At 36.9% G+C, this 27,823-nt stretch overlaps 1 protein-coding gene across 1 annotated transcript in view; it reads left to right on the top strand.

Moving 5' to 3' along the window:
* The window catches only part of LOC134795171 (paired box protein Pax-6-like), an 87,667-nt gene that overhangs the window by 36,719 nt on the left and 23,125 nt on the right, over nucleotides 1–27,823 (top strand). Inside the window, exon 5 of the mRNA XM_063767002.1 lies at nucleotides 11,607–11,847. Within this exon, the coding sequence (XP_063623072.1) occupies nucleotides 11,607–11,847 (241 nt within the window). The remainder of the gene's footprint in view (nucleotides 1–11,606; nucleotides 11,848–27,823) is intronic.

Raw genomic sequence — 27,823 nt, 5'->3', positions numbered from 1 at the left:
TTTTTCCTTAGACTTTATTCGTCTTATACGAAGTTACATATGTCTTTGCTATCGGGGTAACGTCGGGCCTTTCCGTACGTTATATTGAAGGGCCTACCAACATTGTTGGGTGAGAACCTGACTTTAAATTGACCAATAGGCATTCTAATTGTAATAACAGAATAACGTTTCTCTTAACGTTTAACGTTTCATTGCTTATTTATTTCTTAGTTTTTAGGTATGTATTTAATTATTTATTATTAACTGTATAATTTTTTGACATTGTATTTCTGTGTTTTTTGACCTGTGTAATTATGAATTAATAAATAACGTTTCTGGCTAAAGAAATGTCTCTATTGACACCGCCAGATCACATCCATAATAAATGCAGGTCATATCTATTACCTGTTATTAGAATCAGAATACGGCTCCAAGTCTTACCTAAATATTGAGTTTAGGTATAGCAAAGTTTATTGTGAATCCAAAATTAAATGTAGTAACCAAAGTCACGCCTCAACTCATTATGAAACGTTTTAGTTGCCTGTGGAATATAATATTTATAAAAAATCATGTAAACATACTATGGTCCTTGCGGTAGTTTTCGTCCAGCTCTAGTTTACGTCCACTTAACGAAATTTGAATATACTTAAACCTACACTGCTGCACAAATTTGGACTTATTGCAATCCTTAATGTCTAAACAATATACATATCTATCTACATAAAACCGGGCAAGTGCGAGTCGGACTCGCAGACGAAGGGTTCCGTACCATAATGCAAAAAAAACGGTCACCCATCCAAGTACTGACCACTCCCGACGTTGCTTAACTTTGGTCAAAAATCACGTTTGTTGTATCGGAGCCCCATTTAAATCTTTATTTTATTCTGTTTTTAGTATTTGTTGTTATAGCGGCAACAGAAATACATCATCTGTGAAAATTTCAACTGTCTAGCTATCACGGTTCGTGAGATACAGCCTGGTGACAGACGGACGGACGGACGGACGGACAGCGAAGTATTAGTAATAGGGTCCCGTTTTACCCTTTGGGTACGGAACCCTAAAAATGTATTAAAAATGAAATATATTATTTACTAATCCGTCAAGTGGACGAAAACTAGAGCATGGACGGAGACTAGCGCAATGGCCCTACTCGTCTCACTCGTATCTTTCATTGTTTCGGATTAGTTCATCACTAGTGACGAATCATTTTTATGCCACGATTAGAATGCGACTTCGACTTTTCTTGCAATGTCAAAGCAGTAAACTTTTGGTAAACAAATTAACATACAGATTAATCAATTCCTGCCTGCGCTGAGTCAAATAAAAGGGCAACAAACTCGGCGTTAAAAAAATACGACTTTGTTTCATGTTTAGCAAGTATAAATATGTAAAAATATGGCATTAAGAACGAGACAGCATGAATAATGTAAGCGTAGCGTCGCTACGCCGTAGAGGCGTAGCAAAGGGTTACGATTTGGTGAAAAAAAAAGCGTGAAAAAGCTACCTATAGTTTATTGTCTGTTTCTTTATTTGTGAGTTTTTCCTTATAACAGGCAATTCGTTTGTGATTTTATTAATAACAGTATACTTAATTTAACTTACAAGGAGATTTTAATTGTACTTAACTAGGTAATTTAAAATTTTAACAAGCAGAAACGTGCGAACGATGGTGTTAAGCTTAGAATAAATTTAAAAGTGGTAAAATTACTGTCTTGGGTGAGACTTGAAGTCACGGCCTCTGGGTCGATACTCCAGCGCTCTGCCATCTGAGCCACCAAGACCTCATCCATAGCGAGCAAATGTATAGATGCATAGATGGCAGCGCGCTGGAGTATCGCTCCAGAGGCCGTGAGTTCAAGTCTCACCCAAGACAGTAACTTTCCATTTAAAAATTTATTCTAAGCTTAACTAGGTATTTAAATCTACATGCACACAACCTGACGAAAAAGAAAAAGTAGTGCATGGTTATTAACTGTAATATGCAAGATACATACAGGCCTATTCGGATTTCGAGATAATCACAAGATCTTGAGACGATTTAGAGATCAACTAGATCTACATATCGACTAGATGTGACTTGGATATCTAAGTCATAACTTGTCGAAATCGTTCAAGAGGACCTCCAGAATCGCGGAAACGTCAAATTTGACATGTCTATCTTACAAATATCTTTAAATTATCCGTATCGTAACTTGTTGAAGTCTAGTAGAAATCTAATTCATATGCAGATAATACCTAATAATTCTAATAAAGCTATTTCCAAAATACTACTTCTAGCTATTCTAAACTGACACTAGATATAATAATAACAAGTCATACTGATTTCATTAAAACCGTGTCCAGACCCTTACAATTCAATATAAAATCAGTTAAAATCCCGATTTCACACATTAAGGCGTCTATTTATCACATTTAAACACATCAGACGCCAAATCACCATAGCCGTAAATTCCCTACTCGACCATGAGTTATGACGTCCTTACCCCACGACATGAGAAGCCCCCCAAATGACATGTCAATGCATTGTCACCTTTACGATTTACTGTGCCAATGCAGTGACCACTGTCCTTATCTAACGCATTGAGGTTTAGGTTCGTCTCGCTCTATTGATATTTATTATAATTTTATGCAGCGTCCACACTCCACAGTTGCTTTGTGTATTAAACGGTGTTCTTGTCTGTACTGTTGTTCGAGGGACTGAATCTTCCTTAAATCAAAAAGTCGTATGTCATTATGTAACTCATACAGAGATAAGTCTTTTCGTAACTGCGTGGTAAAATGTCAGTGTATCGTTGATGCATATTTATGAGTTTTTTCATTGATTCCGATGGCAGATTTAATTCGGTGATTATGGGTGTAATTATAAGAGATGTGTCGCCGCAAGTGTGCTCGGGTCGGATTACGGTGGGGGATGAGTTGCGAGTCCGTTGTGTTGTTCGTTAATAACCGCGTCGAGATTCTTATCTTTGGTTTCGTTTTTGCAATAAAATTGTTGTCTTGTTTGTAATGTAATTTATAATGTAATGTAATTTCACAACATAAGCCTTCTTGAGCTTACCGTGGGGATTAGTCAATTTGTGTAAAAATGTCCTATAATATTTATTTTATTTATTTAATTTCTGAGTCTAAACTTACAGATCAACTTACTTCTGGGATTAGAGACTATCAATTGCAATTGACAGTACTACGTTTGTCAATAACATTGGCATTTCCAATTGAAACATCATTATGTTTTTGTGTTATTTTTTCTTCTCGATTTTGATAAACTAGAAATAGACAAATATGTATTTATTTTAAATATTTAAACTTTAGTGCACATAAAATAGTAAGTGCAAATGGTGTGCTTCAAGGCATTCTCTAAATATCTACCAGTCAACTACTGGGCCAAAATGAGACGTTAGTTAGGTGTAAGCTTCGTAATTGAGAATATTTAAACGATATGACAACCTACTATTTACTAAATAAATACAAATTAATACATAATGAAAACATTAACCTACGAAACAATAAAAAACATGATCACTGCACATATACTGTTTAAACGATCAATCTGTTGTTTCAATAGCGACTGAAAAGAAGTGTATTTTTCACTCGGATCTGTAATTATTAATTAATGTAATTATAAATTATTAAATAATTATTAATGACAAGACTTGAAATTGACAATTGACTTTGATCATCTAGGAGATTCTCATAGTAGAGTTTTTTTTAAAGTTCTAAAACGTCTGTTAATAAAGAGTGTCTGACTCTAGACCGGGCCGGGGCCGGGCCGGAGCTTCCGACGCTTCGTTTTCTATGGAAAGCATCACGTGATCACCGATTAGCCGTCATAGAAAATGCAATATTGGACGCCTCGGCCCGGGCACGGCCCGGTCTAGCGTGAGTCATCCTTAAAGCAAGGACTAGATGTAGACACAACTTTATAATTCACATAAAATATAATTCCATTTAAATGTATATTTCCCTCTCAGCAGCACGCGTCAAACCAGAATCAGCACAATGCAAAAGTAGCAAAAGAAAAAATGTACTTAAAATAAAAACCGTTGAATGTCATTCACAACCACTCAAGCGTCATCCCCGTGCCGTAATAACACACTATTATTCTATTTTAATAATAATAATACACTATTATCGCCATTAAAGTAAAATTATTATTGACTGCGACCGCCTCGCCAAGTAAACACAATTGACTCTTGCCATTTGGTTGAGTTTCAAAGATGTAGGTATTTAATAGTGACCCTCCGCTTCAGTATTGTACCAATATGGTGACTTTTGGTAAACAATGACGTATTGTTATTTAAATTAATAAAGGTGAGTTCGATATTTCGTTTGATTATTTTATTTTAGAAAGTAGATGTTTAGTGATGATCCGAGGAAGCCGAATGCATCATTTCAAGCTAGAAATATTATGTGACCAAATTTATTATAATTATAATGGTTTTTGGTTTTTACATATAGGTAATTTTTTCTACATTTTTTTATAGTTAGTCACTAGTCATTTCTTTCCTCAGTCTTTAAAACTTACATGAAAGTATATTTTATACCAAAATTGCTTATTATAATCTAAGATTCTATTGCTACGCATGAATTTGAATGGTCTTACAAAACCTAACTTTAGACCTAACTTTTACCAAACTTATTAAGTAAGAATTTTTGACCATTACAGATTTTGGAAAAAAACGTCAAATCATTGTTAATTTAATATTAAGGAAAGTTTTGTAAGAGTCTTTTGGCGTAGCAGCACAGGATCTGGTAGCTGTTCTCATTGCCCCATATAAAAAATCTAACCTGTATAGTCTCAAATGTTACACATTCGAATAAACTAACTAGATACACAAAGAACCCCCAACAAAAATGTACAAATATAAAATAAATCAATAATCAATTTGACGCCAGCCGTTCGGTCCGAATTTTTCCCCGGATTTTATTATTCTGGCAACACATCTAGTGGAAAATCGCGTCCTGCCGGCTGAGGCGCGGCTACGGCGGGAAAATCACACTTATTTATTATTTACAAATATAACAAGAATCGCTGAACGCCTCACCGGGTACAATGGAATGGATATTTTCCAGTTTTTTTGTTCACTTGACTGCATTGTTAAGATGTGGGTAAAAATGGATATAGTGTTGATGGCATAAATCCAATACAGATCAGATAAATAAAGTATCTAGGTACTATTTATTTTGGTAAGTCAACAATAAAATTAACGGTTAAATAAATCTAATTAAAGTATCTAACGGTATTTTCGTGGTATCAAAGATTTCTTATTAATGTTAATTATTAAGTTTAAACAATATTTACAATTGCCATTTCATTCGTTTTCTTAATTATATGTACAATAGGCACTTTACCTCCATAACAAAAGTCTTAAAGGGGGTTATACCAAGCAACACCTCCAACATTGAAAAATCAACAATAAAATTAACGGTTATATAAATCGTCATACGAGCTAACAAGACACCGTCCACACCGCGTCCTTTAATTGATGCATGTCCCAACAAAGCTTTACCTCGATTCACACGATAAGAACCCAGAGCACCTAATAAATCGCTGCATATCATTTCACCCTCAAATGACTTTGAATACAGTTGTACACCTTAGTCTTGCACGGGGGGCAACACACCGCCCCCCGGAGCTACCTACAATATGAGCCCGTATTGACAAACTGCCGAAGTCTCAATCAAACAATACTCTTTATTGACCTATTTCTTTGATTGCCAACAATAGTAAATCGACAATTAATATAATACTTTAAATTCCGTGGGAAAAGTGCGAATTAAGTGCAGTTTTGATTTCGTGTCATGTTAAGTTTGGGCGGGGAAGGCGGGGATCTTGAGGTGGTGTGGTATTGTTTATTAACTATTCAATGGTTTGTGAATTTTAATATTATAAAAGGATGAATGTCGTATTAATTTATTCAATTAAATGTGCCACTATTTTCTTTACGAATTATAACGTCTCCCCTTTTTTTTAAGTCGATAGGTATTTTACTTTCCCTTCGATTTTACCCTCTTGAATTTATTTACTCTTGGTGTTAAATCTAGCTTGCCTAGCAAAATCTGATTGAAAATATTAATCAAAACAAAATGGCACCTATTGCCAACACAACGCATTGTCAACCTGAACATCCTGCCAATCCAATCAGCGATAAAAAAGCGCAAAAACAAAAGAATAATCATAGAAGTGCAGCAGTTGTTAGCTGACAAGGCGCAAAGTTAAGAGTCACCCAAAATATTGACTCCCAAAGTGCCGGCGCACAATACGCAGCAGGTCGCTTTGTGCCCTCGGGTACACAATGCCGGCCTGTAATGTACTGCTTGTTATTTGCTATACTCGTATTGTAAGAGCGTTTCAACAGGAATTCATTTTACGGTAAAATCTAGAAAGGAATGCAGATACTTTGTCTAATAGAGAAAGTTTTGGTAGCATATTTTGATCTTTTTTATTTAAACGATTATTGGACAGACCGTATAATATAACCGTGAGTTAAAACTACGTACCTATGTATATATAGGTAACGTTATATAAAACAAAAAAATACCCATAAAGACGATAAGTGTTAGGACTAATGATGACATTGCAAATACAAATTTTTTAATTAGGTAAGCACATTGATACAACATTTCTGTGTTCAAAAGTTTTGTGTGCATTGATTGTATTTTTTTTTGTACAATCCGCATTGAATAGATGGTGACAGTCAAAGTTAACCTAATTCATCGCGCGACACATTTTTATTTTATATTTTGGCTATTGTCCCTACCTATTTGATGCTAACCAGCTGTACTTAAAAATAAAAGAAAACTGGAAAATTCACTGTCTCGGGCGAGTCTCGAACTCGCGACTGGATCACTAGCCCATTGCTCTGCCAACTGACCTAACAATCTGTACCTACAATTTAACGGGGTTTAAATCTATCCAGAAATGAAGCGAATCTAAGAATAGCTTCAATATCAAACGTGAAAACTATTCCACACTCCCTGACCAAGACCTTACTTAAAAACGATTCAATGAATAGAAAATGAAATACTTAATAAACAAATACACGTCACCCAAACCGGCCATAATTATTTACCATTTCAACAGAATCTCGAACGCAATACCTCCGACAGCGCACTTTGAATACAAAATAAATTACGTCAAAAACGTACCGTCAAACGCCGTAAAAAGTATGAAAGGTGCCCCTAAATACCGGGTGAGGTGAAGCGGCAAAATTATCTTATATTTGCTCAGAGCCCGTGAAGGCAGGGCGCGAATACTTTTCAATAAGCTTAGCGATTTTTTCGAGCCATCTTGTAAAGTACGCGCAAATAAAGGGCGCGTATTGATCGCGAGAGACCTCTGATTGCGCTAAGTTTTGTTAGTAAATATGGCGTTATTTAATTTAGTTGGATATGCAAGCGAAGACTGTGACGAGATATGAAGGATGTAATGCCTTGTTTACACCTAACAAGTACCGTAGTTGTCAGTGCTCTGAAAGTTTATTTTTGCATATAATGATTAGGTAAATTCAAGCAAGTCATTATTAAACAAGCTGATTGATGGTTCGCCATATAATTAAAAAATGCGTGGTAACAGTCAGTCGGACATTTAACTTTCTCGGCTGAATGACGTTTTATTGTTTCCCCACTGCACTCGTTGCGTGTAACAAATGGGGTAGGTATTAGTATTACAAATTGGCATAATTTTGAGAAACAAGAAACAAAGGTATTTTTGCGTTATTCTGGTCTTAATATCATTTAGAACCTCTGATTCCTTATGTTTTTATATATGAATGTATGAGCTCATTTTGAATTTTTTTTAATAATATGATAAAATGTATACCTAAACAAAAAAAACGCTCCATTCATACGAAAAGGTGGCTCTCATCTTGTAAAACCGGCCAAATGCAATTCTTACTTGCCCACCGATGGTTTCGTACAATTTTTTTTTTATTTACTTTTAATTATTATTTTTTACTAATTTATATTTATCAGATTTTTCCCTGTAGGTACTTGTAGTGTAAGACGATATTACTTGCCAGATGTCATAGTTTTAGGTCAACGGGAAGTATCCTATAAATTTTGATTCCCTTGAGAGTGTCGAAATATAAGTTTTGTGCGGCATAAACGGCCGTACCTTTTTTTTCGTTAACTTAGAATTCTGATTTTTTACACAGCTTAAAGGGGCTGTAGACCTGAGTAGCTATATGGTTTTAATTTCAACTCGATACCTCCACGCGTTTCTGAGATAAAGGGTCTTGACAGACAGACGGACAACAAAGTGATCCTATAAGATTCCGTTTTTTCGTTTTGAGGTACGGAACCCTAAAAACAACGTGTATCTCCTTTAATAACGCCGGTATGTCCTAGGACGCCTCTGCTACGCTTTGGCTATAAAGATGTGAAATAGTTTCACTATTGGTATAGCTAACCCTTTACCCAGATTAGCCTACAATGCTCCTTTACTTGCGTATAGTCGATATTGTATTGTTAAAGTGTACTGTACAGAGATGACGTGACTCAATTATTTCTCTACCGGTAGAGAGGAGGTAACAGACGTACACTTTTTATTACTATTATTTAATTAAAGTAGTATCTAAGAAAATGGTTTTATATCTACAATTATCCTACTGGCACCAATCATATTCACATACATTTAAATCCTATAAAAAAATGTGGTTGTCTGTAAAGTCGGTTTACGGACGATAATTTTGCGTGATAACGTCATAAGAAAACGTGGCCGTAACGTTACCATGGAGATTTGTACACAACGTTACCATGGAGATATGTCCACAACGTGACACTTTTTCGTGCATGCTACCGGTGTTCATCGATTTATAAGACGTTATCACGTCAATAATGGTTTTAAATTATGACCCAGAATAATAATCGAAACGGACAAAACGATTATTATCCCTGTGGAAATAAGTTTTAAAAAGAACATCGGTATCATGTACAGGTACTTAATCCTTTAACAATCCTTAAAAAAGAACTAAAGTGTAATCAGTAGTAAATTTCCCAGCTACCGGTCTCAAAAACCGAATTATAGCAACCGGGCCTAATGCGCCGTGAACCAACCACAAAAACACTAAAACGTATGAGCATGCACACATTGTTGGCTCCACATTGTCTATGTTCACTTCTTTATACATTTAATTCCTACATATAAACAAATTTAAGGGTTATTTACTAATTGGTGTAAGTACGGTCGTGGAAACAAGTCAATCCGTGCGTGTAATTCGAATTAAGCGACTGTTTACAGGACTGTACTTTGCGTGGAGTTTTTATTTTTTACAACCGGCCAGTGCGCGCGTTTCACACATGGCCAGACTTCTGTGCGCGTTCAAACCTCTTTTAAACATTAAAATTAATTCAACTTTGAAATCAATACTGCCCTATTTATTATTCATTGTTCTCCGCTATTTTGTAATTACTCGATAACTTGTTAATTGAAAGGCAATTGATAATAAACATTTAATTGGCGCATCATGCTATCAAGCATGGTGCTTGCTTGTTAAAAATTTCCATTCCATCTGCGTGAAAAATTTATTCGAGATTCAACCCTTTCTAGAAATTCTCAATTTTTCTACTTGAACGCCGCGGGGCAAACGTCCGTCCGTTTGTCGACTATTAATTATTAGCTTGTTATAATTTTCTAATCGAACAAATCTTTCTTGACTTCTTTAAATTTTATTCGATCTCTAACAATCTGCTAGCTAACTGTGGCCTATTTTATAAAGCTACAAGTTACAATTTACAAGTCTCGTTCTAACACATAGGGTTAGAAAGAGACTTCCGCTTGTAAATTGTAACTTGTAGCTTTATAAAATAGGCTACTGATATAACAACAACATTCTCTTTTATCTTCAAGATCTTGCAAATACCTAACACTGTCGGGTTTAAAATATCTACACATAAAATGTTTATTTATCATTTCTACAACACATCAATCCTCATACCTACGCACCTACTAATGCGCGGAAAGACGTTGCCTTTTGAAGAAAATTATTATACATAATTAGTAACTACACCTGTGTCTAATTCCTAAACTCAATATAGGTATACCTAATTATAGTAATTAAACAAATAAAGACTCGTATTTTATTAAACAATATTATATATAAAGCTTTTCCACGCACAATACCGGCACACGTAACAAACAAATTAAAAAAAAAACTTTAAAAACTGTCAACCATCGTCATAGACAACGAAGGAAAACTTTTTTTAAGCCTCGTTCGAACGCGCTTTCTCGGTCCATCGGCCATCGCGTCAGCTGCCAGTCACCGCGCGGCGCGGACCACCGCGGCGCGGCTCGGGTTACCGTCTTCTATCGTCTTACGGCCTTCCTACGTCTAACTTACGTTACACGTCCGTTTTGGCGCTGTCAGTTGGCGACATTTTTGAATTTCTGTATCCCTTACGCTGGGTGGTCGAAATATGTTGCTATCAAACTTATTATCTATAGTAACCGGTTTGATAAGAGGAAATGAGCGTCGCGTCGTTGATGGTGCAGTTGAATCGATGTGATCGTGTCATTACTGTCATAATTATAAAACTATGACAGCTGTCTAAGATGCATACAACCACTGAGATTCGGTGGCCGAAAATCAACTGATAGACCAGTTTGGCATCTAAATATACCGTGAAAAAAATACCGGTTAAAACCAGACATTATGTATTGTATGTTTTCCACACGAGTTTGAGGTGCCGGACATGAAATGTATCTAATCTAAAACCTCGCTCGTAATTTGGAAATAGACTTAGTTCAACCTATGACTACCTCTCAATATGTTCTATGAAAAATTTGTATATTGTAAAATATAACTCCCAATTTTATAAAAAAAAGCACCCATATCATAAAGCAACATCCTATTTTTTATGTCTTTACTTTTTTCCTTAGCGCATCTCATTCTGCCAGGCTCCGATTGAAATTAATAATCAATTTAAAGCACGCCTCTCTGATCTGATGTCGTCACGGCGCCCTTATCGACATCCGATACAAAGATCTCCGTGTCGTGTCTACTAAGGATCTGTCAAAGGGAAAATAAAACAAAACTTATGCCTGCACAAAAACAAATTCATTAAAAGCAAATTAAGCATTTCTTTTTATAGCTTGAGTATGGTTATGGATTACAAAAACATTTACCCTATTGGATTTTGGTTACAAATAATTATATGCAATAGGATTACAATGAAGTTACATACTCACCATGGAATTCGTTGGAGAATATCTTCAATGAAATAATTATCTTACTACATACATTTTATATTTTATTTAAGAACCTTTTTTATCCTAAAGTCAGCTGGCAGAGTAAAAGCAGACGTGCTGAAGAATGGTAACTTGTTTGCGGCGACATAAAGGATGACTTAGGTTAGACCGGGCCGTCTCCGGGCCGGAGTCCCGGCGCTTTTCCATCACATGACAGGCCATCACGTGATGCTTTCCATAGAAAACGATGCGCCGGAAGCTCCGGCCCAGACACGGCCCGGTCTAATATGAGTCATCCTTAATTGACTGTAGGCCACTTAAAGTACACTCAAGAGCAATAAGTACGAAGAGACATTGCAATACAAAGTGACTCGTTTTCATTACGATCGCACATCTTTATACTCGTAAACACCATACTCAAAGTACCAAATATCTCCAGGTATCCTCAATCAACCGAGTGCTCCGCAACCTCGCCGCACAGAAGGAGAAGACCAACTCCCAGCCTCCCCCCACCGACTGCAACACGCCTGTATACGAACGGCTGCGGCTGCTGGGCTCCCAGTCCAACTGGCCGCGCGCGCCCTGGCCGGCACAAATAGATGCCAGGACACCACCCTACCAGCTTCACAGTCTGAGTCCAGGGCCTCAGATGTGCAATGGCGATATGGGGATGAAGAAAGGTTAGTGCCGTAATAACCAAACTTACAGCTTACTATAATATGCCCAGTGTACCCAGGGCCGGATTAAGCATGTCGGGGCCCCTAGGCAGTGCGAGGCTCGGGCCCCCTACAGTCAATTCTGCACACAGCATATTCAGTACAGGGAAATAAGTTTGCGTTTTTAATTTCAATCTTCAGGCGTTGGACGAGCCGATCCAAATAGAACGATGTCTTTTTCGCTCTTATTGCGTGGACGTAAAGCTTTATTCTATAGGTTTTTGCCGATTCCGCGTCGCGTCAAGTGTGGGGAGGCCAATTCCCAGTGGAATACCAAAGATGTGAGCTTCAGCGTCACTTTCCTATCTACCTCTAATGGCAAATTTTAAGCGAGGCTAAAAGCTAAGCTCAACTGGTGCCGTAAAATTGATTTTTTCAATAAGTTAATATTTTGCGAGCCTGAACAGCGATTGTCCGACCATACGACCAAACGCCGAGCCACATGATTAGAATCAACCTAATAATAAAGAATTTTCATATGTTTAAATTACTAGAGTTAGACCAAGATAAGCCTGCAACAATTTTGATAGCACTCGCAGTGCAAGTGTTATTTTAAACGTTAAAACTTCTATGAAATGATGACGTATAAATAACACTTGCACTGCGTATGCTATCAAAATCATTGCAGACTTTTCTTGGTCTAACTCTACTCATTCACCAGTCAAGCTAACATGTAGATACAGGGTCAACTAAAGAACCAAAATATAAACGCGAAATTTTTTGTTAACCCTTCAGTTAGCGAGTTAGAGAAGGATAGCATACCATAAGAAACACAAAAACACTTGGTATAAAATTTGTTGGTGAGGACCATTGATTCGGGAGCGACCGCCTAGTCCGAGGTCAGTCTCGTTTATTAAGAGGTTGTTTTGTAAAAGAAATTGTATCTTAGGTCCCTTTTATTGATTTAATCTTAAAGATAAAAGTCTTCCTTTGATAATTAAATAGCAATTACCTCCAATAATCAATTAGTTTTATGGTGGCAGTCATTTTTAACAAGGAAGCTGGAAAACTGTCATTCTTCCGGAGTATGATTAGGTCTGGCCAAATGTATAAACATTAGAATAATTTAATTGCTATATTCAAATAGCCTATATAACTCTGATTCTAACAATATGTGATTTAATATACTTTCAAACATAGAAAAGCTTAAATCGACGATTTTGTAAAATTTTCTTAAGAGCCAACAGGAGTGGTCATTCCTCCATACAAACGTAGTCCTCGTTTTCCTCCGTGGTTTTTGAAGCTAGAGCAATGATTTTTTCAACACAGATTAATATTGTCAATATCTGTGTCGGACCGTTTTGCTTTTTTTGATATTTTTGTTTTTTAAGGCGCTAGAGCCCTTCAAAAACGGCCAAAATGGCCTAATAGACTATGCCGCAATGAGAGGCGTGGTATTCAAAACTGATATCAATTAGCCAAAAAAGCAAAACGGTCCGACACAGATAATTTCATAATCATTTAGATTTCCAAATTTGGTTACGATTGGTTAAGTTTTGGGGGAGGAAAAAGAGGACTACGAAACCTCGATTTTTGTCATTTTTACGCAGGATTTTTCGCCTCAGCTGCAGTTGTCCCGATCGCACTAATTTTAGGGGCGGAGTCAAGTTTCTAAATACGTACACAGCCAGAAAAGTGATGGGCAATAGTCGACATTTAATGTCGATAATCTAGTGATGTAAGAAGTTATCGATAAACCGTCTTGTGTGAAAATATCTAGATCCTAAGATACAAGGGGTTTTGGGTTGAGAGTAGGGAACACATTTTTGTAGTTATGATATACAATCTATTATGAACTTTTTGATTCTAATATTTCAAATTAGAAATCAAAATCAAAAATATTTTATTGCATGGTTAAAATGGGTTAACAAAATTTTTAGGTACCTACAGGCACGCTTCGTAATTGTCGAGCAATTTAGGGTCCTAGCTGAATTGGTTGTTCCATACTTACTCGTGCTCTATGGAATGTCCAATTTAGCTAGAACCCTAAATGGCTCAACAATCACGGAGCGTGACAGTACAAATGATTCATGTTCTGTATATCCTGCCCTACAATGGCGTTAATATTTGGTTGTCATGTCTATAAGTACTTCGTTTTTAAGCATTATTGAAAAAAAAAATAGTAAATACTAATATTAACCACTAAGTACATAACTATTACAAAAAAAGCTAAATAATTATACGATTGCATGCTTAAAAAAGACACGTCACCTTCACTCTAATGCTAAACAAACGAAGAATAAGAACTAACAGCGATAAGACCGCCTGTTGCTACCTTTATCTACATTGTAAATCGGTTTTAGGGTTCCGTACCCAAAGGGTAAAACACGGGACCCTATTACTAAGATTCCGCTGTCCGTCCGTCCGTCTGTCACCAGGCTGTATCTCACGAACCGTGATAGCTAGACAGTTGAAATTTTCACAGATGATTTATTTCTGTTGCCGCTATAACAACAAATACTAAAAACAGGATAAAATAAAAATTTTAGTGGGGCCTCCCATTCAACAAACGTGATTTTTGACCGAAGTTAAGCAACGTCGGGCGGGGTCAGTACTTGGATGGGTGACCGTTTTTATAAATAACTAGACGGGCCCGCAGCTCCGCTCGCGTAAATGAAATAAAGAGTTTGTCTTATGTTTAGTTAAATACCGATATTATTATGTATTGAACCCTGCCAGGGTTTATAACTGTGATAGGGACTTCTTATTTGTAACCGATATTTGGATAACTTACTTCGCAAATTTCTCAAAAAATTATGTGATTTGATAAAAGGCAAGATTGTATTTTTTCATCTACATAGGTATTTATTTAAAATTTGTTTCAACATAAAATTATGGGGTTGCATTTGAATTTCAATAATACAACCAAAGCGTACGAAAGGTTAATCAATTTGGAATTTTGTATACATATTTTTGAGCACTTTGTCCGTATACATGTTTTTGAGCACTTTGTCCGTATACATGTTTTTGACCACTGTATTACTTTTTTGACAGCGAGTCGGGTGTGTTGTGCACGCAAGATACCTAACACTCCTCCTCGCTTCGCTCGTCGTCGTACCTAACGGTGACTCTGGCACTGTATTTCGTTTTTGACAGCGAGTCAGGTGTGTTGGGAACGCAACTTCAAACACGTATAAAAAAACTACGCGTCTCCTAGACACAAATCGGGTGTCATTTGAAAGGAGTGACCAACCCCTATAAAATGCCACCCTTCCCACCGCCCCTCCCTATAATGCGTGATTCAAATGCTAACCCAAAATTATTATTTATTTTTATAAGCCCAATTGCAAACACGTTCATTAGAATAATTTCCGCCTTAAGACGAATATGTACGACCACCACCGCCCATAAATCGCATTTTCATACAAATGTAAATAGTCCCCATTTCCCTGTCTGCATATTGACATTACTTACGACGGCTACGGTGACGCAACGACCGAAAATGAGTCCTGGCTTCCGACACCAGATCACACCATGTTTCCCGGTCTTGCGATAGCTCTCGCTAGTCGCCATGGCCGAGGTTGATCAGATCTTGAGCAACCCTTGAGCTCCAAAATATCTGAGCATGCACTTTAACTACATTATAATTTACATTGTTCAGATATTTGTGAATACCTCAGCCGTTCCGATATATCTGATGGTGACTGTTCAGCAAGGAGAAAAAATCCTACCTGGTCGAGTCGCATCGTATTACGCTAGAAAACAGTTCCCGAATTGGTTATATCTGTAAAGTCATAAAGTATAATTATCACACACACATTATTACGGGCACCATCCCTTAAACTGATGGGTTCTCTGGCCCATCTCGGCAGCCCGTTCCCCGGACGAATGGCAATGTTTGCCGAAGCCGTGAAAGTAAATCTGAATAATATAACTCAAAAAGAAATTTAAAACAATAAAATACAAATTATTAACACGATAATCATACGATAATATTAATTTGATGGATATATTATGTCATAAAAGGCATAAGGCACTCGTATGGGCTATGGACTAAGGTTGAGGTTGGCAGCACTTTTTATTTTACTTCGTGTAAAAAAAACTCAGAAATACCTGTATACCAACATGACAAAAATAATTTAGGTTACTTTAACTTACGGATAATTTGGTCTAGTCTGTAGCACCGCCAAACGAAAACAACCGAGAGTTGCCGAGAATGGGCGATTATCGTAAAATCAAGATTGTTATGAAAATTTCTTTTACTTATTGTAAATTAAATACGCATCGAAAGCGATAGTTTTTATGCTCTAGTTTTATTCTCATATGTAGATAATAGATTTAAACAGTTTTTTCTTATCATACGTGCGTCGTATTCGAGATACGTGTCAAAAACTTTTTTAGAAATTTGTAAGGCGCCATCTCTCTTCTTCGCTCGTTTTTTATCCCGTTCTGGTTTTTCAATTTTATATATATGATGATGGTACGGAACCCTTCGTGTGCGAGTCCGACTTGCACTTCGCCGGTTTTTTTTTAATTTGTTTTTATGTTTGTGGTGTAATAAAGAATATTTTAGAGTCAGACCAAGAAAAGTCTACAGCAATTTTGATAGCACACGCAGTGCAAGTGTTATTTATATGTCATAATTTCATAGAAGCGACGTTTGAAATAATACTTGCACTGCGTGTTCTATCAAAATCGCTATAGATTTTTCTTGGCCTAACTCTACTTTAAATTACAAAGTAAGGCCTAAATTATAAAATAAGGCCCATCAATGTTTTTTTTTTGTGTTTATTAAACTTGATATTTTGTCTATAGTATTAGCGGACATGGCCTCAAAATTTAAACCCGCTTAAGAATCGGGCCTTATTTCGTGCATTATATACAATACTACCCATTTTTGTGTAGTCATTATTTATACTATAGAAGCATTGTTTGAGTAGCCAATTATTTAAACAGTATTTTTTTAAAGGGCAACGGTGGCAATATTTTAAGGTCTGGATAATAAGATACAGATCTTAATAAGGATATCAATGTAAGTGAATGTTACCATGACTACCAAACAAACAAATGTGATAGAATTTGCCAGCTGGCATTGTAACATTCAGACAGTTACCTATGTACCTAATCTGAAATATGAATAAATTAGTAATATTTTAAACAGGAAAGTAAACCGAATTTTGGCCTTTTGCTGGACACAATCACAATAGTCATTTGTTTTACAAGAGGGCAAAGTTTATCGCCACCGGTTGATGCATTTGCAGCACCAATGGTAGAAAATGCAAGCTCATCATCAACTGCATAATCGACGTTTGATATGACTATTGAATCCGAGCTTTTTGATCATGAATCATGATAAAACAAAATTTTAGAAGGTCGCAGAATAGTGGATTTAAAATATTTATTTTCTGTGATCTCAAATATCAGGCACGATCATACAAATTGTACATTTGCTGATCTTGCCTTTGTCATTGAAAGACGTAAGGGTTTACACAGAGAATATATATTTAAGTGTAATATGTGCAAAAAAAAGAAAACGATACACTCTGAAGACCCAAAAAGAAAATGTTAGTAAATACTGCTCCTCCCCATGGTTACTTGGTTCCTTATTCAACCTACCTGAAATTAAACGAGTAAGTTAGTAAATTATATCATTTTACATTATAAAGTTAAATGTTTAGGTATCTCAATCACTTACTCACTGGTGGACATGGACGCAAAATTTTTGCCCATCTACTTATACTATCTTATAAAAAATGAAATTTTGAAAGTTAGCACGCTTAAAGTTCGTTTTTTTGCATTAAGGTAACAGATTTTGACATGTCTTATTAAAAATTACCATTGAAAAATAAGTCATAGCAAATATGTTAGAATTATAAATCATATTAATCATATTAATGAGCAAGAGCACCCTAAACCGGCGAGCGTGTATGAGGAATGTTATGCATGTGAAGGAAGCGAAAGTGGTATGTCAGGATCGTAGCAAGTGGAAATCCGTGGTCTCTGCCTACCCCTCCGGGAAATAGGCGTGATTGTATGTATGTATGTATGTATGTATTAATCATATACTTTTTTATATTCTTTTGCTTTCATAAGTAATATAAACTAATTTTTGAAAGCGTTTTTCAATAATTATTAATAAAAAGACACGTCATGATTATTTACCTTCTTTCTAATGCTAAAAAATAACTAACTATAATAACCGGGCCTTATTTGGTACAGAACCTTGATTTGATAGGTACATCGGATATTCTGGGCCCCTGAGTTTGTTACGTAAAGGACAAAATGGTGACATGTGGTTAGAGCTGATACTGTTAAACTAGTGGTTCTGTGCGCTAAGTATAAAAAATAAGCTTCGGCGAACTCATTAAGCCTAGAAAAAACCCTACACCCTACTGCCACTTAAGTCAGTCTTGAGTCTTTGAATCAATTTCCGTAGTAGTACTACTACTACTAAGGTACTAGGAGGTAATAAGGCCTATAGTAGGTATAATAAGGCCTACCTGAAAAATAATGTTCTTACAACAGTGTAACCGTGTTAGTTATTTGAGTAACATATATGTAAAGTGATACAATTAAAAGCTAACAGCAAACCAGTACATAAATTATATCTTATGTACTTCTTATGAATTACACTCTTATAAAGGTTTCGGCTAATTACGCTTAATTACTTGAATAAAGGTAGATGAATTGCGTGCGGTCCAATAGGTAACCACAACTCACGGAGTCCAAAACAATAAGCTGATCAGCAAAGTCAAGTAAACAAAGCCAAGTCACAGTAGTAGAAAGATTATCGAGTTCCGTAAACGTAAGCCGGGTCAAAAAATTCAATCGCAACACAGTAAGTAATAAGTGAACGCCTCGTGGCAGTAACGCACGAAAAATAACATTGCAAATTGTCGGCAATGAGGCGCGCGCGGGTGCAAGCGTACGCATCTGTGTGCGTGCATTACACACAAATACAGTCTCTCACGCCCCGTCAGAGCGACGGGTATATTCAGCTTGAAATCTCAAAATTGACTTTTAGCTCAGCTCCCGTTTCGTCTTAATCTGCGCTGACCGCCCACCGGGGCCCCGCCACTTGACTACTTTTCGCGTTTTCGCTGGCGCCACTTGAAGGGTTAACAATATCGCAAATTGTGAAAGCGTGTTAAAAGGCCGGGTATCGATCTTCATTTGGGCCTGAAGTGCCCCAGTGAGGCGAGCTTTCATGCGAAGTCAAAGCCGTGCTTCATCAGGCTTCAGGATAAATAGTTGAGCACAGACACGAACCAGCAATGTCCATTGTATTAAAAAACGAGACCGCAGGCCGAGCTTGGCGCTACGAGGCCAAAGGCTAAGCTGAAGTAGAGGAGATGTGGAACACAAATCAATGGTAAATTGAGGTAAAAAGTGAGGCTGAAGGTCGAGCATTCCTATGAAAAACTGGGGACAGTTTTGTCTACTTTCTTTTTCTTTGTTTTAATCAATAGTCCTCGTGATTCAGAGTCGAAATAACCCAAAAGTTGTTGGTTGTTCGAAAAAAAGTGAACCTTTTTTCCCGAAAACCCCTATTATTACAACTTTACAACAGGTACGCACAATACGCCCCGTAAACTGTAACGTATTGCTTCAATTTGATTACAGTAGGTATTTCATTAATTTAAATGGGTCGATAAAAACAATAACAAAGCATATAAATTTTTATAATAATAAAAAAATTACGCATGAATTTTGACCCTATGGAACAAAATATTATTTGGTGCGCGCTGAGCCGCCGGGGCCCCCTGGCCGAGGCGGGGCCCCTAGGCAGTTGCCTACTTTGACTTAGGGTTAATCCGGCCCTGAGTGTACCACTGCAACTGTTGGGGTCCCAATCCAACTAGACGCGTGACGCGTGCGCTGTGGCCGGTCGGATACGCGAAGACTCCGCTGTATAAGTTACACAGCCTGAGCCAAATTCAGCAGATGTGTAATGGCGATATAGATATGAAGAAAGTTTAGAGCCATAGGTCGTAGAGTATTTAAAGTATTTAGATATTTAATTTCCTAAGTAGAGAAGGCTCCAACTACCAACCAACTCACCAGGAAGTTGAACTTACTTCTTGGTCAAGGTAACAGAAAAATATCAGCGCACGACCTATCGTCGTGAGGCTGAAAATACCGGCCAAGTGCGAGTCGGACTCGCGTTCCTAGGGTTCCGTACATTAAGTCCGACTCACGCTTGACTGCACATTTCTAATAGGTTTTCCTGTCATCTATAGGTAAGGAACTATTTTGTGTATTTTTTTCAAAATGTTTGATCCAGTAGTTTCGGAGATAAAGGGGGATGGTAATTTTTGGCTATTTTCTTATATATCTTCTAACCTATATATTTAAAAATTATAAAAAAAAAATTTGAAATTCTCAAAATGAGCTCTTTCATTTGTTAAACACGATATAGTTTGAAAAACTTTATTTTATAGTTTTTTCATTTACCCCCGAAAAGTGGTCCCATGTTTAAAATTCATTTATTTACGTTACATGTCCGTCTTTGGGTCACTAATTTACATATGTGTACAAAATTTCAACTTAATTGGTCTATGTAGCAGTTTCCGAGAAAATAGGCTGTGACAGACGGACAGACAGACAGAAGCACGAGTGATCCTATAAGTGTTCCGTTTTTTCCTTTTGAGGTACGGAAGCCTTAAAAAGGGCAGTTTACCTTCAGAGGATTCAGATTTTCGGAGATACTTTTCTAAATACTTACTTCTCACATAAGATCGCTGGAAAAATAAAACACATTCGCGCGTGAAATTTGTTCCAGAATTCGACTCATGTAACGTTGTAGCATCTACTGCACAGAGTTACCATACCAAGAAATCGGCTTCCCACCCTTATTCTCTTGGATACAAAATATAGATATACATACCTAGAGGATAGATTGACCTTCCCTTTTCCTTCCTTTTGCGCAGCGAGTGCTACTTTTAGAAGTATGTAGTAAGTAGCGATAAAAGTGAGCCACACGTGTAAGGTAGTCGCATAATATGACACGTGTAAACCAGCAATCAGTGAAAAATGTTCCAGTATTAAAATGCATTTCGTTATGTTTAATACTTAGGCACCAACGTTCTATAGGTATAGAATACTTTGAAGAATTATCTATATTATACTTAAAATTTCGCTTGATCGCATGTATTTTACTGAAACAAGTATATACTTAGTAATACATAGTATGTATGATTAATTCTAAAGATAAGTGTGTAATACAATAAGTGTACCTACTAATTTTATGATACTGACAACATATGTACCTATTAACAGTATAAGTCTCTTGGCTGGAGCTGTAAACTTATACTTAGTGTTTACCTGAATAAAGAATAAAGAATAGCGACAAAAAAATATTAGTTTTAAATAACGAGTTATTATGAGACCGCATAAAATATAAAATTACAGCTACGGATACCACCACAAAATGGCGTCACATCCAAACCACGCTCAAAAACAACACGATCGCCGTCACGCCGTCTGCCGGCAACTTTTTTCACCAGCATTTTGATAGTCGATTTGCGGTCACCCCCCACCCCCTGGGGGGACGCCTCGCCTACAGTACCGTCAAAAACATTACTCTGCCCATCCAGTTGGAAGATTTAATTTTCATTTTTATCTCAAACATCCCCCTTTGTAGCGGTTCTCTGTGTATCCAATTAGGTAGCTTTGAACATTTTTCTGGTCCCACACAAACTGCAATGGAGTTGTGGAATTTTTAATTTCGATACGGCTTCGGTAAACGTAATCTGATTATCTTGGAGATAACCTTGATCCTTCAGTCAAAGTGCTTTGCGTAAACTTAGTCTTTAGGGTTCCGTGGACCCTCCCACCGACCCGCCAACCGAAACCCTGTTTCTAGTCTCCCCTGTCGGATCGTACTCTGTCTGTCTGTCAGAGTTTCATAAACCTTAAAGGTTTCCCATTGTGTAGCTACTTACATATACATAATCAATTAATCAATCAACAGCAAACCATCTACTTACGTTAAATTTGAGTTTCCAACATTTTTTGTATGTTTGTGATGGTACAGGACTCTCCAGATTACATTGTCCGATACGCACTTGGGGTTTAGTTTACTACAAATTATCAATGTCTATTTGTTGTTGTTCTGTGATGTCTGAAAAATACATAGATAAAAAAAAATAAAAAAAAATTGAATATCATTTATTATCAGGCAACTAAGGCCCATAGATATATACCTTACAAACTAACATACATACAATAGTAAAAATCTTACAACCTAAAAATTATTTCGGCGACACGGCGGTTTTCGTAATAAACAACATATATAATTCTTTCCACAACATGAACAAAAGCGAAAATCATAATAACAACAAAGTCTTAAAATTTACAAATGAATTTATCTTATTTACATACCATATATTCCACATCATTGTTTACACTTTCAAGACCTAATTATTGAACCCCTTGTTTGACGGCTGAGGTGAGGTTGACCATGAAAATGTTGACACCTCCTAAGTGTTTTTCCCGACGAAAACAAGCACTCAAGTGCTAGATGCGGCTCGAAACTCAACACTACTTATGTGTGCACTAGCCGTGTGTTCGCCGTGAAAGTCAAGTCCCTAAAGCCTAAAGCCTAGCCGCACGAGTCACATGACATCGTACCTAGACTATTTGTCTATGGTCTAATGCGAGATCTTAATGACACATTTATTTTTTCAACTTCAAAGCAACGTTAATTCAAAGTAACCTATTAGCCAGCACAGTTAAATGTGGTAAACATTATTTTATTTAAATATTGATTCGGGCAACAAGGCCCACATTACAAATACCTTATAGACTAACATACTTACATAAAATTTTCATAAAATTAAAACTAAACACTATTTAGACGACACGACAGAACGGCGTGGCTCCGTTGAATCGTCAGCTCTTGTGTCGATTCGACAGTTTGCCCCGGAACCTCCGAAACACGACACCCGGGTCAAACACAAAACTGTGTTCGCGTCTTTCCTGTAGACATACACAAGAGTTAAGGGCTATAAAGGTTAATTTTCTTATTTAAGAAAAATGTACAGTTCGCGCGAACACGCTAGTTTTCTCTCCTGTGGGCAATAGTTAACAGCTTGTGGGCATGTAAGTAATGATTTTATCATAGTTCTCTAAATAAAAGGAGGACCTTTTCACGTGAATAAGGGTTAAATAAGAAAATTAACCTTTATAGCCCTTAACTCTTGTGTATGTCTACAGGAAAGACGCGAACACAGTTTTGTGTTTGACCCACCCATTATATCGACCTTCGTTTAAATTACCTTTACGTTTATACATATTTGGACAGATTCTTATTACCTATGTAATAAGAATCTGTCCAAATATGCATATATGTAGATTACCTATGTATTTTATTTTAGGAGAATTTGTCTAGGTTTGTAGGTAATTTATATCTCAGTCGTTGAAGATATTGAGAATTGGGTGGCTAAGTGGGCGTCTCATCTGAGTCTAGGTTTAAAATATAGAGTATACAACTGTACATTTACAATTATTGTAATTGTAACAACATTATTCTAAGAAGCTCAAATATCGAAACCTTCTCAAACCGCACATGGTTGTTAAGCATTCAACTCCCCGTAAAAGCGCCGGTAACCCGCACGGCTCAGCGACCATGACGCCCAGTCTTGACGTATACGACGTCTGTACCGGGCATATTGGAAACTTGAGGTAGTAATTATGATAAATTCATACTGTTCATATTTTCATAGACATTACTGAATTGCGCATTACGTTTGGATGATTCTGTTCTATAATACTGATGAATTAGAAGCTATTTTTCTCTCACTGGGTGCCGCCACAGAATAAATAATAGTACTAGGTACAGAAGACTCACTCTCTAACAAAACGCGTATGTTACAATCAGGACAGATATGGCCGCTAGGTGACAGCGCCACGCGCGGCTAATGGCTAGCCACCAAAATTGGTATGGAACGGATGTACTTGTAGCTACCTGTTGCAAAGCGACGAAATCGCGGAGTGAGCCACGCCTGGTGCCGCTAAAGGCTCGCCGCACGGTCGTCGCCCAGTATGTCTTGACGTTTACAACGTCTGTACGTGGCATATTAGAAACGTGAGGCAGCAAAACCTTATGACCTGCTTATGACTGACACTTATCCTCATACAACTTGAGAGAAATTTAGGTTTTCCTGTTATCTATAGGTAAAGAACTATTTTGTGTATTTTTTTCAAAATTTTAGACCCATTTAGTAGTTTTGGAGATAAAGGGGGGGAATGGTAATTTTTTGGCTATTTTCTTAAATAACTTCGAACCTATGTATTTTAAAATTATAAAAAAGCCGAAGGGTGTGGTGTTTCGGCGATACCGGGGCAACCTGCCGAATCCTACGCCGAGTCAGGGGGGCTACCGTGAAAACCGAAATTCGCAAATTGCGGGGATCTTTCTCTTTTACTCCAATGAAGGCGTAATTAGAGTGACAGAGAAAAATGCCCGCAATTTGCGAACTTCGATTTTCGCGGTTGTAGCCCTGACGACGCTACGGAGCAACGCTGTTACGTCGTCGCCCAAATCTAATGTTTAAATTGTCTTTGGTTTTTATTTTTTTGTTGTTTTCTTGTATTATTATTTTGTAGTTTCACAGTGCCTTAGTTTTTACTGTAATGCTGTGTCACTTATTTGAGTACTAAATAAAATAAATAATAAATAAATAAGCCTGTGCCGGAAAATATGCATGTCAGAAAAGCTCCCAAATAGGAATTTTATTATACAAATACCATATAGTCTTATTATTACTCATGAAATAATAAATTCGTAATGATTTCTAAAACAGCTTTGCCGATTTTTCAACGGCCTAGCTCCTACAATATTGACTCGCTGGTAACCGTTTGCAACAATGTTTGCCCACCAACCAGCGTTAAGTGTCACGACCGAGCTCGCCCGAGGCGCTGCTTTGTAGCATTGTAGCTAGATTAGGGGCGCTTTGTGGCCTGTGAGCAAATCGTTGAAACGATGGCTTAATTAGGTTGCTGCCATTTCGAAGTTCGAAATCCAGCGAATTCGAATTCCCAATTCATAATCATCATCATTGGCCACAGCATCTTGACAGATGATTGTTGCAGCGACAGTTTATTAAGAAGAAGAGGTCTGTTCGCCGTCAGGTGCGGAATTAGGCAAACATATATGTTAGCGGCTTTCCAAAAATAAGAGTAATAATACCGCATTCTTATTTACTTGTGTTCATTTATAAAAAGTAAGGTGATTGAACTTCCCAATTTTACTTTAGTTAAAATAATTAAACAATTGTGACGTCACTACCGGTCAGCCCACCTCACCTGACGAACAGGTGGAAGTGGTCGAGATTGGAGGGGCGATGGTCTAATAAAAGGCCTTGCACCTCATTAAAGCGACCATTATTATCTGAGCAACCTTAGGAGTAAGACCTTAACAGCCTATGATGACAAAAAGTGTCCTAAAAGTGTATTATTGTCATTTATTGTACGATGGTGCTACTAATATTACTGTAAATAGCTAAAGTGCTGATAGCTTAAAAAGTGTGCTGTGTAAAGTTATAAATAAACGATAAATATGAGTATTTTACAACGAAGTTTCTTTTCTACAACGAAGACCTCAGCCTTCCTACTACGAGTTACCACGATTAGCGCTCAAAAGGAAGCCGAGCCCTAACATATATCTATTAAAAAAATAGCATTAGTATCAGAAGTAAGTATTGGATGAGAATTTCCAATTAACTAACCTATAAACTAACTTATCAATATTTATTTAATTAGAATCGCTAGCTTTATATTGCTTTAAACAGTTACCCGTTGGACATTTCGTATTAAAAAAATATTTCCCGGAGCGTCGCGTACATAGGTACGTACGTAAACGTGACGATGTGGAAAGGACAATTTAGGACGTTTTTTACTGACCGGATTCAAAGTGCTAACGTTTAAGAATAAAATTAATCTTATTCTTATACGTTAGCACTTTGAATCCCCAATATAATAATAAAGTCTGAAAAATAATCAATGCTTTAATTACTAATAAAGTAATAGCAGACACAACCATGTAGGTACCGTAAAATTGCACAAAAGAATAAAAAATGTCACGATTCATTCTCAAACCGATCATAACACTACAAAAAATGACACCATCCCTTCAAAAAGAAAATCTTCCAAATATGCAACTATTTATTTAACTAAACGTTAAGGGTGCGGGTCCGTCTAAGCTCCAGTTAAGGGTCCTACAGCGATAGCGGCGGAACTAATTTTATTTTCGCGTCCCCTCCGAGGGGACGGGACACGGGGCCGCTCGTTATTTTAATGTTAATTTATTTATGCGTGTTTAAGAGTGTCCGGAATACCGGACTGTTGTATTTATTCTTATTTGAGTGGGTACTGTCTGCGCTTGGTTTTAACGTGTATTTTTTGTGTTTAAAATTCCATTTCGTCACAAAATGAAAGCGGATAACTTTAAAGAAAATTTCAATGCATTGTGATTGTGACTTGTTTTCATTGCTTTTCAGTGTACTCGTTAAAGAGATCAAAGTCTCAATGGCCACCTGCTACGAAATTGATCAGAAATTATTTATAATATTTATGTAGGTTACCTATCTTACGATACTTTTTCTTATCTTGAAAATATTACAGTAAGTGTACACGGGGTAAAAATACCGTAGTAAAGTTTACAGCTAAACTACAAAGTAATTACTTATGATATATCGTATGTAAAGTTAATGTGATTTTATAATTAAAACAGCCGTAAAACGAAGAAACTTCCCGAACGCTCAAGGTTAATGTAAAACCAAAGTCTCTTTCAGCGGCACAACGGCAGGTCAAAAGACAGAATAAATCCATTACAGCCAAAACTAAATAACGGAGCCCGTGATAAATGCCACAAGAAAGGGACCGACATATACAGAATAACCATAGCCAAAAGAGAAGGATAACCGTCTGGCGAGCCCAGATAAGGCGAAGAAAAATGTCACAAGATATATAACCGCGGGGCCTTCTATGGGGTACCGTTGCACTAAATTAGTGAGATGTATGGCGCGTTGAATATTTATTTATTGGGTCTGAGTTATTGTCTTAAGTATTGTCTGTGTGGTGTGAAATGGAGCGTTAGGACATCTTCTATATTCCTCTACAGATTGGGGAATTCTGGCCGCTTTTTCTTGGCAACTTCCTGTATTATCGTAATTTTGATGATACTTGTTGTTGGTTACTTAATTATCAAGGTTCTTACAAGGATTTTTATTTTGATGTCTTTTTTTTTCGTCTGATTTCGATAAAATTTGGTGGATAGATGATTTTCCTATTCTGCACAATATAAGCGCACTTTCGTCGTAATCTCGTAAAAAATCTTCCACTTAGTTACTTAAAAGGTACGAAAACGTATGGTATTTTCGTAACCTAAGGGATAATAATTACATTTTTTTTTTTCGGGATAAGTTTTGATTTCGTATTTATTCGGCTTAGAATGAGGAGCTCTTCAAAACAGGAACAAAATCTTAATGTAACGAAAAAAAAATACCTCCACAAAATAATAATTTAAAACCACCCCAGGTATGAACAGTAGCGCCGCGAAAAAATCGCCGCGCTCTTCGAATCGCACTTTAAGCGCCACTTGCACCATCCCACTAACCCGGGGTTAACCGGTTAAACCGTTAACCCAGTGTAAAAATTGTACCAGTTAACCCCGGGTTAGTGGTACAATTTGACACTGGGTGACTATGGTGCAAGTGGCGCTAAATCCTGTAGTTGTCAGACGAGACATAGACAGCTCCCGTATATAATGCTCGGTATGAATCACCCTACTCTTTGAGGCTATTTTCTAGTCGAACGGACATACTAAAAATAGATAATTTAAGTACCAGTAATATTCTATTTGAACTTAAAGCTTAAGTTATAGCAAATTTATTAGCAGATATTAGTATAAAGTAGAGGAGTAGGTAATATCAGTTTAAGTATTTGTTTGCGTTCTTGGAAACATTCCTATAGGTAATTATGATCTTCTTTGAAAAAC

This window comes from Cydia splendana, chromosome 11, assembly GCF_910591565.1.
Source record: "Cydia splendana chromosome 11, ilCydSple1.2, whole genome shotgun sequence".
Lineage (NCBI taxonomy): Eukaryota > Metazoa > Arthropoda > Insecta > Lepidoptera > Tortricidae > Cydia > Cydia splendana.
The sequence above is the reverse complement of the archived record's forward strand: the minus strand, read 5'-3'. Positions and strand labels throughout refer to the sequence as shown.